Raw genomic sequence first — 16,736 nt, 5'->3', positions numbered from 1 at the left:
AATAAAGAAGGAAAAAATAAAATAAAAATAAAATAAAAAATAAGTGAATTATTAGTTCATGATTGTGGATGGTGGGAAATTTGCGTTTAACTCCCAGGTGGGTATATTGTATGTACCTGTTTCAGGGCCAGAAATCTATAAAAGTGAAGTGTCAAGGTGTAGAGACATCATAACCCTAAAAGACACAAGGAAGTTTTTTTTTCTGTCTGTGTGAAGAGGAAGCAGATAGAAGGCGTTGACATGTTTTCCTCTTGTCTAAGTGCAGCTGAGCAAACAAGTCAATACCCAGGTATCATAACAAGGTGCAGGAAAAGGAGTCAAGGTGAAAGAAGACACGGCGGATGAGTAAGTGAGACAACATGTAGGGTGCTCCCTCTCTATTTGAGAGAACAGCGTGTCAACCTTAAAGGTTCTTTCATGCTGCACCTACAAACTTGATCTTGCGAGTAGGCGAGTTATTTAGGAGAACAGCGAGCCGCTTCAACAATGGCTGGCAAAAAGATGATGGTGCACTGCTACCAACGCACACGAAGTCAGTACGTAAAATTGGTCCATTTACACTTCAAACGCTGACAGCTTCTCGAATGAGAAGCTGCACTTATTGCACTACTTAATCTCATTCAATCCAAGAGATGTTAGCAAAAATTCTGCTTTTACAAAGATAAAAAAGCTCAGTTTTGATTGACGCATGGGGACGAAACCCGAGGTAGAAAATCCCATTCGCTTCGGTTTTCTTCGCTTCTTTCAGCTCCGGTTTATGCCCGCCCACTCCGAGTATACGAATACAGATCATTTAGATGGGTGAACATATCCAGATCCAGATCCAGATCCAGATCCAGATCCAGATACAGATACAGATATAGATATAGATATAGATACAGATACAGATAGTGGTGTACAAATGTGGGTAGCAAATCCCATTCACTCCTGTTTTTTTGCTTCTTTCAGCCCCGCCACATAAACCACATTCACTTTCAGTTTATGCCCGCCCACTCCGAGTATACGAATACAGATCATTTAGATGGGTGAACAGATCCAGATCCAGATCCAGATCCAGATCCAAACCCAAACCCAAATCCAAATCCAGATCCAGATCCAGATCCAGATTCAAATCCAAATCCAAATATAGATCCAGATCCAGATCCAGATCCAGATCCAGATCCAGATACAGATACAGATACAGATACAGATACAGATACAGATAGTGGTGTACAAATGTGGGTAGCAAATCCCATTCACTCCCATTTTCACACTTTCAGCTCCGCCCATATAAACCACATTCACTTTCAGTTTATACCCGCCCACTCCAAGTTTACGAATACAGATCATTTAGGTAGGTGAACATATCCAGATCCAAACCCAAATCCAGATCCAGATCCAGATACAAATACAAATACAAATACAAATACAAATACAAATACAAATACAAATACAGATACAAATACAAATACAAATACAAATACAAATACAAATACAGATAGTAATGTACAAATGTGGGTCACAAATCCCATTCGCTTCCGTTTTTTTGCTTCTTTCAGCTCCGCCCACATACAACCACATTCACTTTCAGTTTATACCAGCCCACTCCAAGTTACGAATACAGATCATTTAGGTAGGTGAACATTCCAGATCCAGATCCAGATCCCAACCCAAATCCAAATCCAAATCCAGATCCAGATCCAGATCCAGATCCGGATACGGATACGGATACAAATACAGATAGTGGTGTACAAATGTGGGTAGCAAATCCCATTCGCTTCCGTTTTTTTGCTTCTTTCAGCTCCACCCACATAAACCACATTCACGTTCAGTTTATGCCTGCCCACTCCGAGTGTACGAATACAGATCATGAAGATGAGTGAACAGATCCGGATCCAGATCCGGATCCAGATCCAGATCCAGATGCAGATGCAGATGCAGATGCAGATACAGATACAAATACAGATACAGATACAGATACAAAAAGCTGTCATTTTTTTAGTTGGGAACTGATATTTTCCTGAATCGTATCTATGTTCTACTGCTGATTACTAAAGAAAGGATGAAAGACAGGAGACTAATCTTTTTTTTGGTAGGTTCCATGTTCTTATCACCATAGAACACAATATTCTGTGTGCCTTTCACCTACAGTACATGACAAAGCTGAGAAGCAGTTTTTTTCTTGAAATATACATACAGTGATATCTTAGCATATGTACATGTGTTGCTTTAATATAAAATATCAGAGTGGAAAAGGTGCATACTTTCATTTTTCATGATGTGGTCCTCTCTGGAAAACGTTTGGACACCCCTACACTGATGAGTGTAAACAACGGTACGAGTATAACATGGAGACCGTGAGGTTAGGAACACCAAGGAACATCGTTGGGTTGTTGTGTGGATTGTTCAATCCGTTACACCTCCGTCTCTTCCAAGATGTAGCAACTCAAATCTACCCGTCCCTAATGTCAACCGGTTATTTTTGTTTTGTTTCATTGTAAAAATGGTTGTGGGACTGTGGGGCGTCAGAGACACAGACATGCTTGTCTCCCGGCATTGATGCTATAAATATTTTGACAAACATTAAAATGAGCATGAACTCTGCCTGCAGACGTTTCGTCGGAGTGACTCTCATCATGTTGCTCTGCCGTCACTTCACGCTGCTGCCAAAAAAAAGTGAAAGCACAACGAGGGAAGTTGAAAAATTTCCCTCTTCCTTGCCGTGAAGGGCAATGGGAGTTTTATGGAACGTAACTTGCCCTTAACACGATGACGCCATCGAGCCGAGACACAGAACAAGAGGGCCGTTATTTTCAAAGCCATGTGGTCATGTCCGCAAGGCGGTGTGTGTGCCTTTTTGCGTGCTAGCAAAACGATAATGGCGTGCACCCGGTGCCACCTGCGTACATGAATGGTGAGCAGAGAAGAACACACCAAATCACAGCCAGATGTCTGTGTTTGGAGCGCATCCCTGTCCGCATCACCGAGTTGCCAGTTTTACTGCAAAAAAAAAAAAAAACCTCCCATAGATTGAGAACATTTGGGCTCACTGATGCTACTGTTTTGTTTTGTAACATCATACAGATGCTTGTTGGGGATATTTGATGCTTAAGCATTTAAAATGAGGAAATCAGCAAATTATGATTTAGTTATGGTTTATATTGAAAGGGCTATTGAAATATTGTTTAGGAGAAATCAGCTAATGGTAATTAAAGGCCTTACTTCTTGGAAGAGAAGTCCCTTTAACAGGAAGTGAGTGCTGTATGTGCTTGATTTGAACTTGATTGACTTGAAACAATGTGATGAATAAAAGCTCTCGCTCCTGGTCTGTAAGTTTATTTAACTTCAGGAGAAAATAAACACTCATAAGAGAATCATTGCCTGGTTATTAAAAAAAAAAAAAAACACAAGGTAGAAAAATTAGTAAGGGAACACATGTAGATGTGCTCAAAAATGATGGATATATAATTTGAGTGGCCAATTAACCTAGCATGTTTTTGGAATGTGGGAGGAAACCGGAGTACCCGGAGAAAACCCACGCATGCACGGGGAGAACATGCTCGCCACTTGTCCACCGTGCTGCCTTATATAGAGCCACAATATAGAGTTTATTCTCATGTGACTTCTTTCCTTGTTAGAATACAAAGTATTAATCATAATATTTTCCCTTAAATTGCCATAAAATTTCAGCTTACATTTTTTGTTTTGTTTTTGCCAAATATTTCCACATTTTAACTCTAACCCTATTTTCCTCTCGTATTTATTTTCAGAACGTAACTTTTTCCACAACCTAATTATACAAAAATTGCAACGCCCGTCTTTAATATTTCAACTTTATACTACAATAATGACGTATCATCTCATCTTATTTTTTATATTTTATTGGCGGAAAATGACAGCTTTTTCCCATTTCTGTCAACAATTTCTGCTTTTTTCATTTACATTTTCTTCTCATAATTATGACTTTATTCCCATAATATTTTGACCTCATTCTCATAATACTGTAATTTTTTCCGCAGCCTAATTTTCCAAAACTATTTTTTTAGTTTATCCCTATTACAACTCTCAAGTAATAACATATTTTTTTTACAATTTAAACTTTATGCAACTAAAATGACGCTATTTTTTCTGTAACATAAATTACGACATAATTCTCGAGAAAAAAGAAAAAAACTTTTTCTTGTTGATTACTACTTTTTATTTTCATAATGTGTCAAAAAATAAATAAAAAATAAAAAATAAAAAATAAAAAATAAAAATAAAAATAAAAATAAAAATAAAAATAAAAATAAAAATAAAAATAAAAATAAAAATAAAAATAAAAATAAAAATAAAAATAAAAATAAAAATAAAAATAAAAATAAAAATAAAAATATCAGAAAGGCAGGAAGTGAAGATGGAGGAGGTAGGATTCAATAAACTTTGTTTCTTCCTACTCCTTTTGAACATGTGGAACTCTCAATGGATTATGTGATGTATTCCATTGTAACCTGATGCATATTCAAATAAACTTAAACCATTACCATTATCATAAAATTAGAGCAGTTTTTATTTCTTTCCTTTTTTCAACTATATCCACTTTCTTCTTGAAAATCTTCTTCTCATAATTATTAAAAAATATACATCAATTTTGGGGCTAAAAAGGCTTTAACATTTCCTGCGGAGTGGTTTGCCACGCCGGCTTCCTGGTTAAGCTTACCCATATAGACATTGCTCAAGATGTGATCCAATTAAGTCAGCGCCAAATGTAAACCATATTGATAATTATAGTGCAGACTTTTGGGGGTAAAAGCTTTAACTGTGTCACCTTCCAGAAGTGGGCCAGTCAAGGCTAATGGGAGCCCTCGTTTAAAATGGGCCAGCATGTGACGCACACTCACCCCAGTCAGTCACATTTCACTGACTAGATTTTCATCAAGCCAAATTATAGTGCTACACAATTGTATTTGATTTTATTATCTAAACTGTTATAGTGTCAGGTTAAATGTAGGACAAATAGTGCATTACTGGGGGGAAGGAAGTATTGTTTCTGTATTCTGTTTCCTCTTTTCATTAGTAATAAGGTCATTGTGACTTTACACAGCGCTAGCCTTGATCAAATCAAAGCATTGCAAGGTTTGTTATCTTTTATTATATTTGTTGTGTTCCACTCTTCCACATTAGGACATTTTGTCATTTCTTGGTGAAATTAAAGCTTCATACATATTCATTGGATATTCTTTCATCATTCTATTTAAACAATATGTCCCTGATTAAGTAGATTGCCACATGGTTGCACACTTGTGGAGCATTAGCTAATGATGATCCAGTATCTAGGTAAATGCTGCCCCCTGGCGGATCTTCTTGTTATCGTATCTCTCCGCTGCACTGCACCATACTGTCAAGATGTCTCAGTATGATGCAGTGACAGTGCCTGCAGAAAAAGAGCCTTTTATGCTATTGCAGGTGTACTTAATGTTGTGGCCAGTGAATTGTGCTTCTGGATGGAAGGTGAACAGAAAGTATATCCATTTGATAGTAAAGGGATACTTTTTTTTTACATGAAGTTGTATACCATTCCCATCAGCAGTGTAGTGCATCAACTATGATTTGCCCCCCACTTGGTCCCGTGAGTCCAGTTACATGTACACAGTGCATGTAAACTGTCCAAAAAATATTGAGTAAGCAATTTATTGTAAAAAAAAAAGCATAAAATTGAAACAGGAACAGCCTTTAAAAGGTAAAATCTTGGAAAAAAATGCGAACTGAATACGATTTAGTTATGATTTCTTGATGGCAAAGGCAAAAACGATGTCTCTCTTTCGCCGGGATTGTTGATCGCATCCAGCAAGGCCTCCTGCAGCGTGCCAAAAGGAGTAGGAAGAAGAAAAGCTTATTAAATCCTACCCCTCCATCTGGTATTTTTACAATCGGTAACTGTTACATTTGTTCACTTCCTGCTTTCCATAATACAGTTTAAGGTTTTTTTTTGTTGTTGTTGTTGTTGTTTTTTTTAATATATTAACCTCGTACCAAAGTACAAGGTGATATGACAGTTCCACATGTCCAAAAGGAGTAGGAAGAAGCAAAGCTTATTAAATCCTACCCCTCCATCTGGTACTTTTACAATCAGTAACTGTTACATTTGTTCACTTCCTGCTTTCCATAATACAATTTAAGGGTTTTTTTTTTTTTTTTTTTTTTTTAATATATTAACCTCGTACCGAAGTACAAGGTGATATGACAGTTCCACATGTCCAAAAGGAGTAGGAAGAAGCAAAGCTTATTAAATCCTACCCCTCCATCTGGTACTTTTACAATCGGTAACTGTTACATTTGTTCACTTCCTGCTTTCCATAATACAGTTTACTTTTACAATGAGTAACTGTTTCATTTGTTCACTTCCTGCTTTCCATAATACAGTTTAAGGTTTTGGTTTTTTTTTGTTGTTTTATTTTTTTTAATAATGTACCTTGTACCAAAGTACGAGGTGATATGACCATACAATGACATTATGTGTACCATTATTGGCTGTCTATCAGCCCAATTGAAGGTTGTTTATTATTTATTCCACAGGAACAACGTACAAACACATTCTTTACATAAAGAAAAGAACGTCTTTTTAGAACCTTCTAAGATCCAACCGTGCAAAGTTCTTGTAATTCTTCAACTGGCCTTGAAATTTTGATTTGGTGTCATGTGTCTTTAACTATTGATAGACCCCTCCCTAACTCAGTTTTACTACAAAAAGGTACTTCCTGTTACCCACCACCAGAGGGAACTCCCATTCTGACTAAAAAGTAACATTGTACATTTCCGTCATCCTCCTTTTCGGTCATTGAACAAATATTTGTTCTGTATTATCTTGAGGGGGGTATTCAATGTCAGCAAATAAAAGCCGACTTACGCCACGACCCCACCGGTGGCCTCCAACTGGAAGACGTCCTCATCTACTGAAGTGCAGGAATGCAGCAAGATGACTTTTTGAGCTCATGCTAGAAGAAGAAAACAAACCTCCCATGCCGGGTCTCCTAAGGACATGCAGATACCTACTCTCTAAAAAAAAAAAAAAGAAAAAGAAAAAAAATGTTTTTAGCCTGGCTTAGTCTCACATGTCTCTCAGCAGTGAATCATGTGCTCTCAAAATGTGGATCGACATGGTGGGCATTGTTGCCAAAATATGCAGTGGGCTGCATGTCCAAATCAACGTCACGTTGTGCAAGACCACTTGACACCGGCGACTGAAAATGAAAAAGTCAACACCTTGCCATTGTTCTCTCTATCTACTGTACACTAAACATAAGGTTATGATTGGTTCTTGCAAACATGACACAGCTGTGGGATCATTGCTGCGACTGCGTTTTTTCAGCCGTGTCATACAAAAGTCAGCAGCACCTGCAGATCTTTGTGTTTACTGTTTCCACTTTGCAGCGGGCAAGCAGCTCCTGCGCTTTTTAGTCGCAACTGATTCAAGCTTTCAGGAACGACAGCTGGACTACGTAATGGTAAGTCGGTTCCAAACACTCCACACACTGTCGATTATTACTCATCAATTGAAGTATTCTTGTCATTTTTCCTCGCTAGGTGTTGAATTGTACAGAAATAGATGACATACTGCAGAAGTACTACCTGTCACCGTCATATGGGCTGGAGTTCTGCATCGGTTTCCCTGGGAATCTGGTGGTGGTTCTCGGCTATCTCTTCTGCCTTCCCAAGTGGCAGAGCTGCAATATTTACCTCTTCAACCTCGCAGTGTCTGACCTCATCTTTCTCTGCACGTTGCCACGCCTCTCCTACCTCTACGCAAACCGCCAGAAGGAGACCAGCGCCTACGCATGCGTCATCAACCGCTACGTCCTGCATGTCAACCTCTACTCATCCATACTGTTTATGGTTTGGCTTAGCATGGATCGCTTTTTGCTCATCCGACACCCGTCGCGGAATCACTTCCTGCTGAGGCCGCAGGCGGCACTGGTTGTGACCGTGCTGAGCTGGCTCGCCGTCAACATCGAAGTGACACCCATGATAGCCCTGATGCTGCAGGATCTGCGGAATGCAAACTGGAGCCGCTGCAATGACTTTGCTAGCCTCCAGGGGAACGTTAGCGTTTTAGAATACAGCATGGGGCTCACCTTAACTGGCTATGTTCTCCCTCTGCTTGGACTGTGTGGTTTTTCCCGCCAGATTGCACGCCTCCTGCAGACACAGGAAGTGGCAATAAATCGCAGGACGGCGATGTATAAGCGACCTCTGAGGGTCGTGGTGTCAGCGGCAGCCATGTTTCTGGTTCTGTACACGCCATATCATGTCATGAGAAATGTCAGGATAGCGTCCCGGCAGGCCTGGGCGGGTGTGCAGTTATGTACGAGGATGTACATCGAGGGGCTCTACATCTTGACTAGACCTTTAGCTTTCCTGCACAGCGTCATCAACCCTGTCTTCTACTTCTTCATGGGCGACAAGTTCCGAGAGCTCCTGCTTGTAAAGTTTAGAAAACTGGTCGGCAAAACAAAGCAGCCAAGAGAACCGACATGAAGAACTTAAGTGGAGTATTTCATCAACCATTTTTATTACAGTATATTTTCTCACTGGACAATATATAGAATATATAGAATGAAGACTTGAATATACTTAGAATAGACCTGGTCCTGGGCTGCACTGGAAAGTAATGGTTTTATTTCATTTGAACATGCATCAGATTACAATTGAATGCATCACATAATCAGTTCACAGTTCACATGTCCAAAAGGAGTAGGAAGAAGCAAAGCTTATTAAATCCTACCCCTCCATCTGGTACTTTTACAATTAGTAACTGTTACATTTGTTCACTTCCTGCTTTCCTAATATAGTTTAAGGTTTTTTGTTTTAATTTAAAAAAATTTTTAAATAATGTACCTCGTACCAATGTATGAGGTGATATGAGCATCCAATGCCATAATGGGTACCATAGTAAGTGTCAATATAGTGATATATATAGCACATCATGACTGGTTCAAGACTCTTCATCCTTGTATTTAGCAAAGATCAACTGCTTGTATTGTTTCTTGAATTGGCTCATCGTTGTGCATTGTTTGACTTCCTTACTCAATCCATTCCATAGTTTGATTCCACATACTGAAATGCTATGGCTTTTTAACGTAGTCCTAGCATAGAAGTGTTTCAAATGTACTTCTTCCCTGAGATCATATTTCTCCTCTCTTGTAGAGAAGTATTGGATGACATTTTTAGGGAATTGGTTATTTTTAGCCTTATGCATTAGTTTAGCTGTTTGAAGATGAACTATATCAGCAAGTTGAAGTATTTGTGATTTTAGAAATAAGGAGTTAGTATGTTCTCTGAATTATCCTTACTGACCTTTTTTGCAGTACATTTACAGTACTGTAAAATTGTGAAGCAGAACGTGATCTCCACCCTTGGGAATGTGGCTGAATGACATTTTTCCAACATGATAAAGAGCCCAAACTCACCACCAACATGACAAAGTGCCTTGACAAAGGTGATGGTGAAGGAGTGGCCAATTATGTCTCAAATTGTGTAAAATTGAGCACCAGTGGAGCAACCCTAAGATGTACAAAGGTGGAGGAACGCAAGGTGTCTAAGAGGCTGTCCACACACAAATAGAGTATTTGAAGGTTTCAGCCATTTGTGCAGACAGAAACGGCGATCTTTTTAAACAGCTTCCATAGTGGGAAAATCTGAAAACACTGGCTTGTTGTTGCTATGGAGACAAGCAAGCCACTGCTTGCTACATCATTTTCATCCAGTGATCCGTTCCCATCTGGATGCAACTAATATGACATGTGGCAATCAATCTATGTGGCAAAAAATCCTGGGAACATTTCCGTGTGGACAGGGCCTAACATCCACCAGCTCCCCCTGTGATGTCATCATGGAGGAGGGGAAGAGGATTACCGTGACAACATGTGCAGCGTCGTAGGAAGTTCTATATAACACGCTAAATATTCATACTTTGGTTTGAATTGAGACATCCAACTCAGGAGACGACACACAAGATTGGGTCCACGAGAACAAGACCAGTCAAGAGTTCAATAATAATAATAATAATAATAATAATAATAATAATAATAATAATAATAATAATAATAATAATAATAATAATAATATATAATCATATTTAATATAATAATAATAATTTTAATATTTTAATATTTTAATATTTTAATATTTTAATATTTTAATATTTTAATATTTTAATATTTTAATACTTCAATATTTTAATATTTTAATAATAATAAAGGTACAATGAAAACAATTGACAGACATGTTATGTAACCGTATCACAAAACAATGCAGGTGCCTTTTAAATTGTTTATTGTCCCACAAATCAAGGCTAAATTATGCTATTGTAAACATCTTTTATGTACACAATAATATAAGATATATAATAACAATATATTATATTACAATAATGCAATATTTGCTTAATTTTGTCAACTTTCACTCTGTAAAATTGCCATTTTTTGTGACATGTACTTTCTCACAAACATTTGTACTGTCTGTCAAACCTTTGCAGCATTTCTGGAAATGCTGTTTTTTTGCTGGATTATGAGCAGCATTTCTTTTGTGGTGACTTTCTGTGAACTCACACCATTTTACACTGTTCTCTTTGGATTTACTTAGCCAAGCGTCTCAGTGAGTGTTGCGTAACTTTTTTCCCAGATGGGACAGCTGGGTCAGGTGGATATGTTTGAGGTGGGCAAGTTTCTTATTTTGCTTTTAAGATATGCCTTTATTCGTCCCTCAGTGGGGAAATTTGCATTATGCTGCTCCCACTTTCAAATAATGGCATAATGGCTCATTCCTGTTGATGGATTCACCTTGTACAATATTATTATTCCCAAACTGGGGCTGGGACATTTGGATGTCCATCCATCTTCCGCTTATCAGAGGCCGGGCCATTGGGGAAGCAGCCAAAGCATGGACACCCAGACTTTCCTCTTCCCAGCTTCGCCTAACGGATGTGCTAAGACCATCTGAGACATAGTCTCTCTGACAGGCCTCCTACTGTTCAGGTGTACCCTCAACACCTCCGGGCGTCCAGAATAAAATCCTGACCAAATGTGGTGGACCAATAGTAACTAGTCCAAGTTTCTCCCAGATGACAGTGCCCAGAAATCTCATTACGGCTCTTTGTACCCGCAATCTTGTCCTTTCGGTCAATAGCCAAACTATAACCATACGTAGTAGATGATGGTAGCAATATAGATTGACCTGTGAATTGATCTTCATCACGACAGACCGATGCTGAGTCCGAAGCACCAATCCACAATGCCGATCTCCGTTTCATAACAACTGTGTGTTAAGTAAAAAAAAATCCCTATTGTGATAAGCTGTACACTGTCTATTCTAAAGTACATATATCCAAGTTTTATTTCTCTACTATTGTTTTTTGAGAAGATACAATAAAGTGGTTTCTGAAATGTGAGTGGTGTAGTCCTTTTTGTGAGATAGTCTACCTGTTCCTTACATAATGCCTGACTCAAATGCAACGATTGGACAAGCAGCAAGGCAGGAAACGAGAAAAAAGGGTGAAAGGCAAGTCTGACTAATGTGAGGCAGTTGTTGGAAAAGAACAGATATGTCACAGCTATTGTGGAACAAAAATACATGGAGTAAAATGAAAACCCAAAAAGCCCAAACCAACACTAAATGCCCTGAGGAGTGAGTGAAAAGAAAAAAAAAAGACTATCACCTTTTGCATCATTATTATGTGGATTCTTGCACGTCAGCGCTACAACTTCCTTTCCCAAACGACTCACGATCCGTGAAATGCTGTAAGCCATTTTATTTATTGTCAGGTGAAGCTGCATCGGTAAATATTTTGGCTTCAAATTAATTGATAACATCCTTTGGAAAATCAGGTCCACGGTCAGGATTGTTAAAAGTTCCACTCCCTCCACATACATAATGTTAGCTCTGTGTTACATATGTGGCCACATTCACCATTTATATTGTAACGACCTGTGATGTTGTAACCTTGGCGTTCTCAGTTCTGATGTTCATGAATGCACCTCATTGTGAATGTTATTGGTGGACAGGGAGGGAGTGTCGAGAGTTATGTAGAAATGTTGTAATTTCAACAAAAAACTAATACTTTAGTCATCATCCTGTGTAGTATTTATTCATTGTACAGTTATAAGTGAAATATATATATTTTTTCAGTCATTATTTAGTACAATTTTGATATTCAATTATAATTTATGCATGATTTGTGCTTGATTTGTGCATGATTTATGCATGATTTGTATGCATGCGGGTATATTCTTTTCTTTTTTTTACAAAATGCCTTAATAAATTCCTTTAAAATGCACTTTGGACATGTAATGAACACTGACCTTAACTGAGGCAAATGAGGCCTGCAGTTCTTTAAATGTTGTTGTGGGGTCTTTTGTGACCTCTTGGATGAGTCGTTGATGTGCTCTTGGGGTCATTTTGGTTGGCCGGCCACTTCTGTTTTCACCATTTGTGGCTAATGGCTCTCACTCTGGTTAGCTGGGGTCCCAACGCTTTAGAAAGAAAGCTTTTATAACCTTTTTCAGACCAATAGATCCTAATTATTTTCTTTCTGGGGGGACTTTGTGTTCAATTGTGTTGTCATTTACTAACATTTATATTTGTTTGATGATCTGAAACATTTAACTGTGACAAACATGCCAAACAATAAGAAATCAGGAAGGAAGTGTGCAACACTTTTACACACCATTGTGTATGTATATACTTTGGGAAAAAAGCACATTATATTATTATAATACATCAACTTCACTATTTGCCCCGCCATTCTTGCTGTTGTTTATTTTTACACGTGTCAAATGTCTTCTGAAATATAGTTAAATTTCGATAATAATTTTCAACTTTTTTTCAAAGTCCAACTTTTTTTCAACTTTTTTTGAAAAATATTTTTTGTAAAATGTTTCTCATTGAATCCAACAATTTTGTCTTAAAGAGAACCGATTATGCTACTTTTTCCACCTTTTGTATTGAATTATGGACTCCTATAGAGCAGCTACACACAATAGCCCGCAGAGAAAACTTTTTCGATTTTGCTTAATGTGACTTCGGCTGACTTCATGCAGTGTTAAGGTAATGCCACGTAAGCTAATGTCTTAATTTTTTGTGTCTTTACTGCCACCTTGTGATCAGAATACTACGTATATATTATATTGCAATATGTTTTGATTAATAGTTGGCTGTGGCCTACCACCAAACAGACATCAATTATTAATTAATTTCTGAAAAAAACGCAATATAGTGAGGGAATGATAAGCACGATATTGCGATGGACGACTGCACTTCATCCCCAGTTGGCCTCCATGATGAATGGAGCTGGCCAGATTGGTGCAATTAGTGTCAAAGTGGCTTTAGGAAGTGACGTGTGCAAGCTGAGCAGCTTAGTGTGTTGGAACTGAGCACTATTGTCGGCATTAAGGTTGGCAACGAAACCTCAAAAGAGCACCAGAGCCTGTTTGACTCACAAGACAAAACTACAATATGGAAGTTGTGTGATGATAGAGGTCAGCAACACGACAGCATAATGGATCAATTGCTTCCTGGAAGTCATGACTAACAGAACTTTTAATTTAAAACACTTTGTTCCTTCTGTGTCTGTGGTATTTTAACAGATGCAATCAAGGGAATGAAGTGGATGGTAGGAAGGGGAACCTTCCAAATCAAAACCCCCAAAACTAAATTATTCTTGTCAGAATTGGGATAAAGTGTTGAACACATGGACACAATCACATTTATTGGCGAAAGAAAAGTGCATGCTTTTATGAGTTGTGTGCACTCCTAATACTACGAGCAAAAGGAGAACGTGGTTCTGCACATTCCATACCTTATGCAAGTATAATCCATTTAACCAGCACAACACATTTTTCACACACAGTTTTCAGGAGTCATCTGTCTTAATCCATTTCACGTTACTGCTATTAGCTCTTTGTAGCAGTCAAGGAATTCAGGAGCAGATCTATCCAAAGGTGGGCTTGAACCGCACATACAATAACGGCTGGGAGCAGGGGTGGGGGTGTCCGCACTTTTTCCAGTGAGGGCCAGATAGGGAAAAATGAAAGGATGCAACATGTTGATATTTTGTAAAGCAAAGAAAATGATTAGACCAGCCTTGTTTCTTGAGTTTATTTGTTCATCACAACGTTTCCATGGTTTTCTTGATGATAACCAAAATCAATAACTAACAATCAGTTAGTTAGGGAATCATTAACCAAGATCTTACATCAATAAATATGGCATTGTACTGCCAAAAAAAAACCCCGATTTGAGCTATTCTTTTTTCATTATTATATTTGTCCAATAAAAGGTATCGTTACTTGTGTCAGGCATTAAAATGAACAAGAAACAAGGCTGGTGTAATGTTATGTAAGCTGATGTAAGCTAACAAGTTATACATAGTTCAAGAAAGCTTTATCATATATATTTTTACAGTTTTTTAATTCTAATTTTTTTCCATCCATTTATATTCCATGCCACTTATCCTCATTCGGGTCCCTGACTGCGATCGAGAGGCGGGGTACACCCTGGACTGGTGGCCAGCCAATCACAGGACACATATAGACAAACAACCATTCACACTCACATTCATACCTATGGACAATTTGGAGTCACCGCTTTTCCTCACAAGGGTCGCGGGGGTGCTGGAGCCTATCCCAGCTGTCTTTGGGCGAGAGGCAGGGTACACCCTGGACTGGTCGCCAGTCAATCACAGGGCCCTATGGAAATTAAAATGAGAAAAAAAAATACATTGCGATCTTCTAGTATAAGTTGTACTACGTTACACTGTTCTGCACTCTGTGTGTATACTCGCAGCCCCGCCTCCACCCACCAATACAACGGGACTACATGTCTGACAAAAGGGCTCACTCCGTTCATGCTGCTGTTCTATGGAATAAACGTGCCAAGGTGTTAACAGAGTGAACTCTCTTCCTGCTTGTGACGAAGAAAACCAGCGCATGTATGGGGTAATATAGTGATGCTGGCAAAATTATCCAGCTTAGTTGAATTTATGGTGTGATTTAAAATTTTATTTTAAATATAATTTAATATTATATAATATAATTAATTAATTAATTCATTCATTTTCTACCGCTTTTTCCTCACAAGGGCCGCAAGGGTGCTGAGCCTATGTCAGTCGTCTTCGGGCGAGAGGCCAAAATTTAAAATTTAAAATTTAAAATTTAAAATTTAAAATTTAAAATTTAAAATTTAAAATTTAAAATTTAAAATTTAAAATTTAAAATTTAAAATAAAGGGTGGCACGGTGGTCTAGGGGTTAGCGCGCAGACCTCACAGCTAGGAGACCAGGGTTCAATCCCACCCTCGGGCATCTCTGTGTGGAGTTTGCATGTTCTCCCCGTGCATGCTTGGGTTTTCTCCGGGTACTCCGGTTTCCTCCTACATTCCAAAAACATGCTAGGTTAATTGGCGACTCCAAATTGTCCATAGGTATGAATGTGAGTGTGAATGGTTGTTTGTCTATATGTGCCCTGTGATTGGCTGGCGACCAGTCCAGGGTGTACCCTGCCTCTCGCCCGAAGACAGCTGGGATAGGCTCCAGAACCCCCCGCGACCCTCGTGAAGAAAAGCGGTAGAAAATGAATTTAAAATTTAAAATTTAAAATTTAAAATTTAAAATTTAAAATTTAAAATTTAAAATTTAAAATTTAAAATTTAAAATTTAAAATTTAAAATTTAAAATTTAAAATTTAAAATTTAAAATAAAATTATATTTTTCTGCAAATTTGATGCCGTTATTCTTGTCACGACTTGTGTGTTTGCCTTTGCCTCTTTTATGCATCAGTTTCGGCTTCAGGCTCTCATTTTGTTTTACTTCCTGTTTTCCTTTGCTGCGTGTTGTGCCATCTTTACTTTCCTGCCTTCACGCACCTGGCACTGATTTGTGTTCGCCTTTTATTTAGTTCTTTGTTGCTAAGTGCATTGATTGTGAGTGAGCGTTATTTGTGCTTGTAGCTTGTGAGCTACTGCATCCCTGCTGCTGTAAAATTTCTGTAGATTTTTCCCTTTGTAGTTTTAGGGCCAATAAAAAAAACACACATGCTGCACTTTGGACACGCCTGGCTTAGGGAATGTCCTGCCATGTCGAAGCAGACCACTTTACATTTCTACTTCAGAAACACAAAGGAACTTGCAAGCATGTTGATTGATTTGGGATTTAACTCATAGGTAATAATGGATGAATTGATCAGTCATCCCTATAAACCGATTAACGGTATGTTTTAATCAACATTTTAGTCTTCTCAATAGTCTTAGAAGTGTGGAAAGACGTTAATCACTGTAATACGGTATTAATACGTTAAACTAATGAGCAGCTGATAATAACAGTTACCTATACACTGTATCTTTCGCCTTTTTGTGCAAATACTGAAGCTCTTGAAAATGTAAAATAATAATAATAATAATGGAATTGTTAATATTTCCACATTCCTGTCCTAACCTCTTCAGTATGTGCAGGGAAGTCATTGGTCCTCAGGGGCCAAACGGACAGGAAAGAAACAAGGAGACTAGGGTTCCAAGCCACCTCATGATTTGGGGGCCTGAGGGAAATATGCATCTTTACAGAGGAGTATTGTAAAATCCCTTGCAGTAAAAAAAAACAACACTAACATGACTGGAGAGCTGTGTTCCATCCTGAATGAATTATGATTGACCTCCTCTGAGAATCATTTACCTCCTGTTTATTGATAAAATGTGAAAGCTCAAAGCAATGTACTGGCACCACAGTAACCCAC

The 16,736-nt window shown here is 38.2% G+C and overlaps 2 protein-coding genes across 2 annotated transcripts in view; one reads left to right on the top strand and one right to left on the bottom strand.

Annotated features, from left to right (window-relative positions):
* Positions 1-16,736, bottom strand: part of LOC131134153 (muscleblind-like protein 1) — a 155,143-nt gene that overhangs the window by 111,048 nt on the left and 27,359 nt on the right. The window lies entirely within an intron of this gene.
* On the top strand, positions 7,412-8,924 carry LOC131134154 (succinate receptor 1-like). The gene is made up of 2 exons (XM_058079091.1): positions 7,412-7,463; positions 7,543-8,924. Exons 1-2 carry the CDS (start codon positions 7,461-7,463, stop codon positions 8,491-8,493), a joined length of 954 nt encoding a protein of 317 aa, XP_057935074.1. The 5' UTR covers positions 7,412-7,460; the 3' UTR covers positions 8,494-8,924.

This window comes from Doryrhamphus excisus, chromosome 8 (assembly GCF_030265055.1).
Source record: "Doryrhamphus excisus isolate RoL2022-K1 chromosome 8, RoL_Dexc_1.0, whole genome shotgun sequence".
Classification (NCBI taxonomy): Eukaryota; Metazoa; Chordata; class Actinopteri; order Syngnathiformes; family Syngnathidae; genus Doryrhamphus; species Doryrhamphus excisus.
The sequence above is the reverse complement of the archived record's forward strand: the minus strand, read 5'-3'. Positions and strand labels throughout refer to the sequence as shown.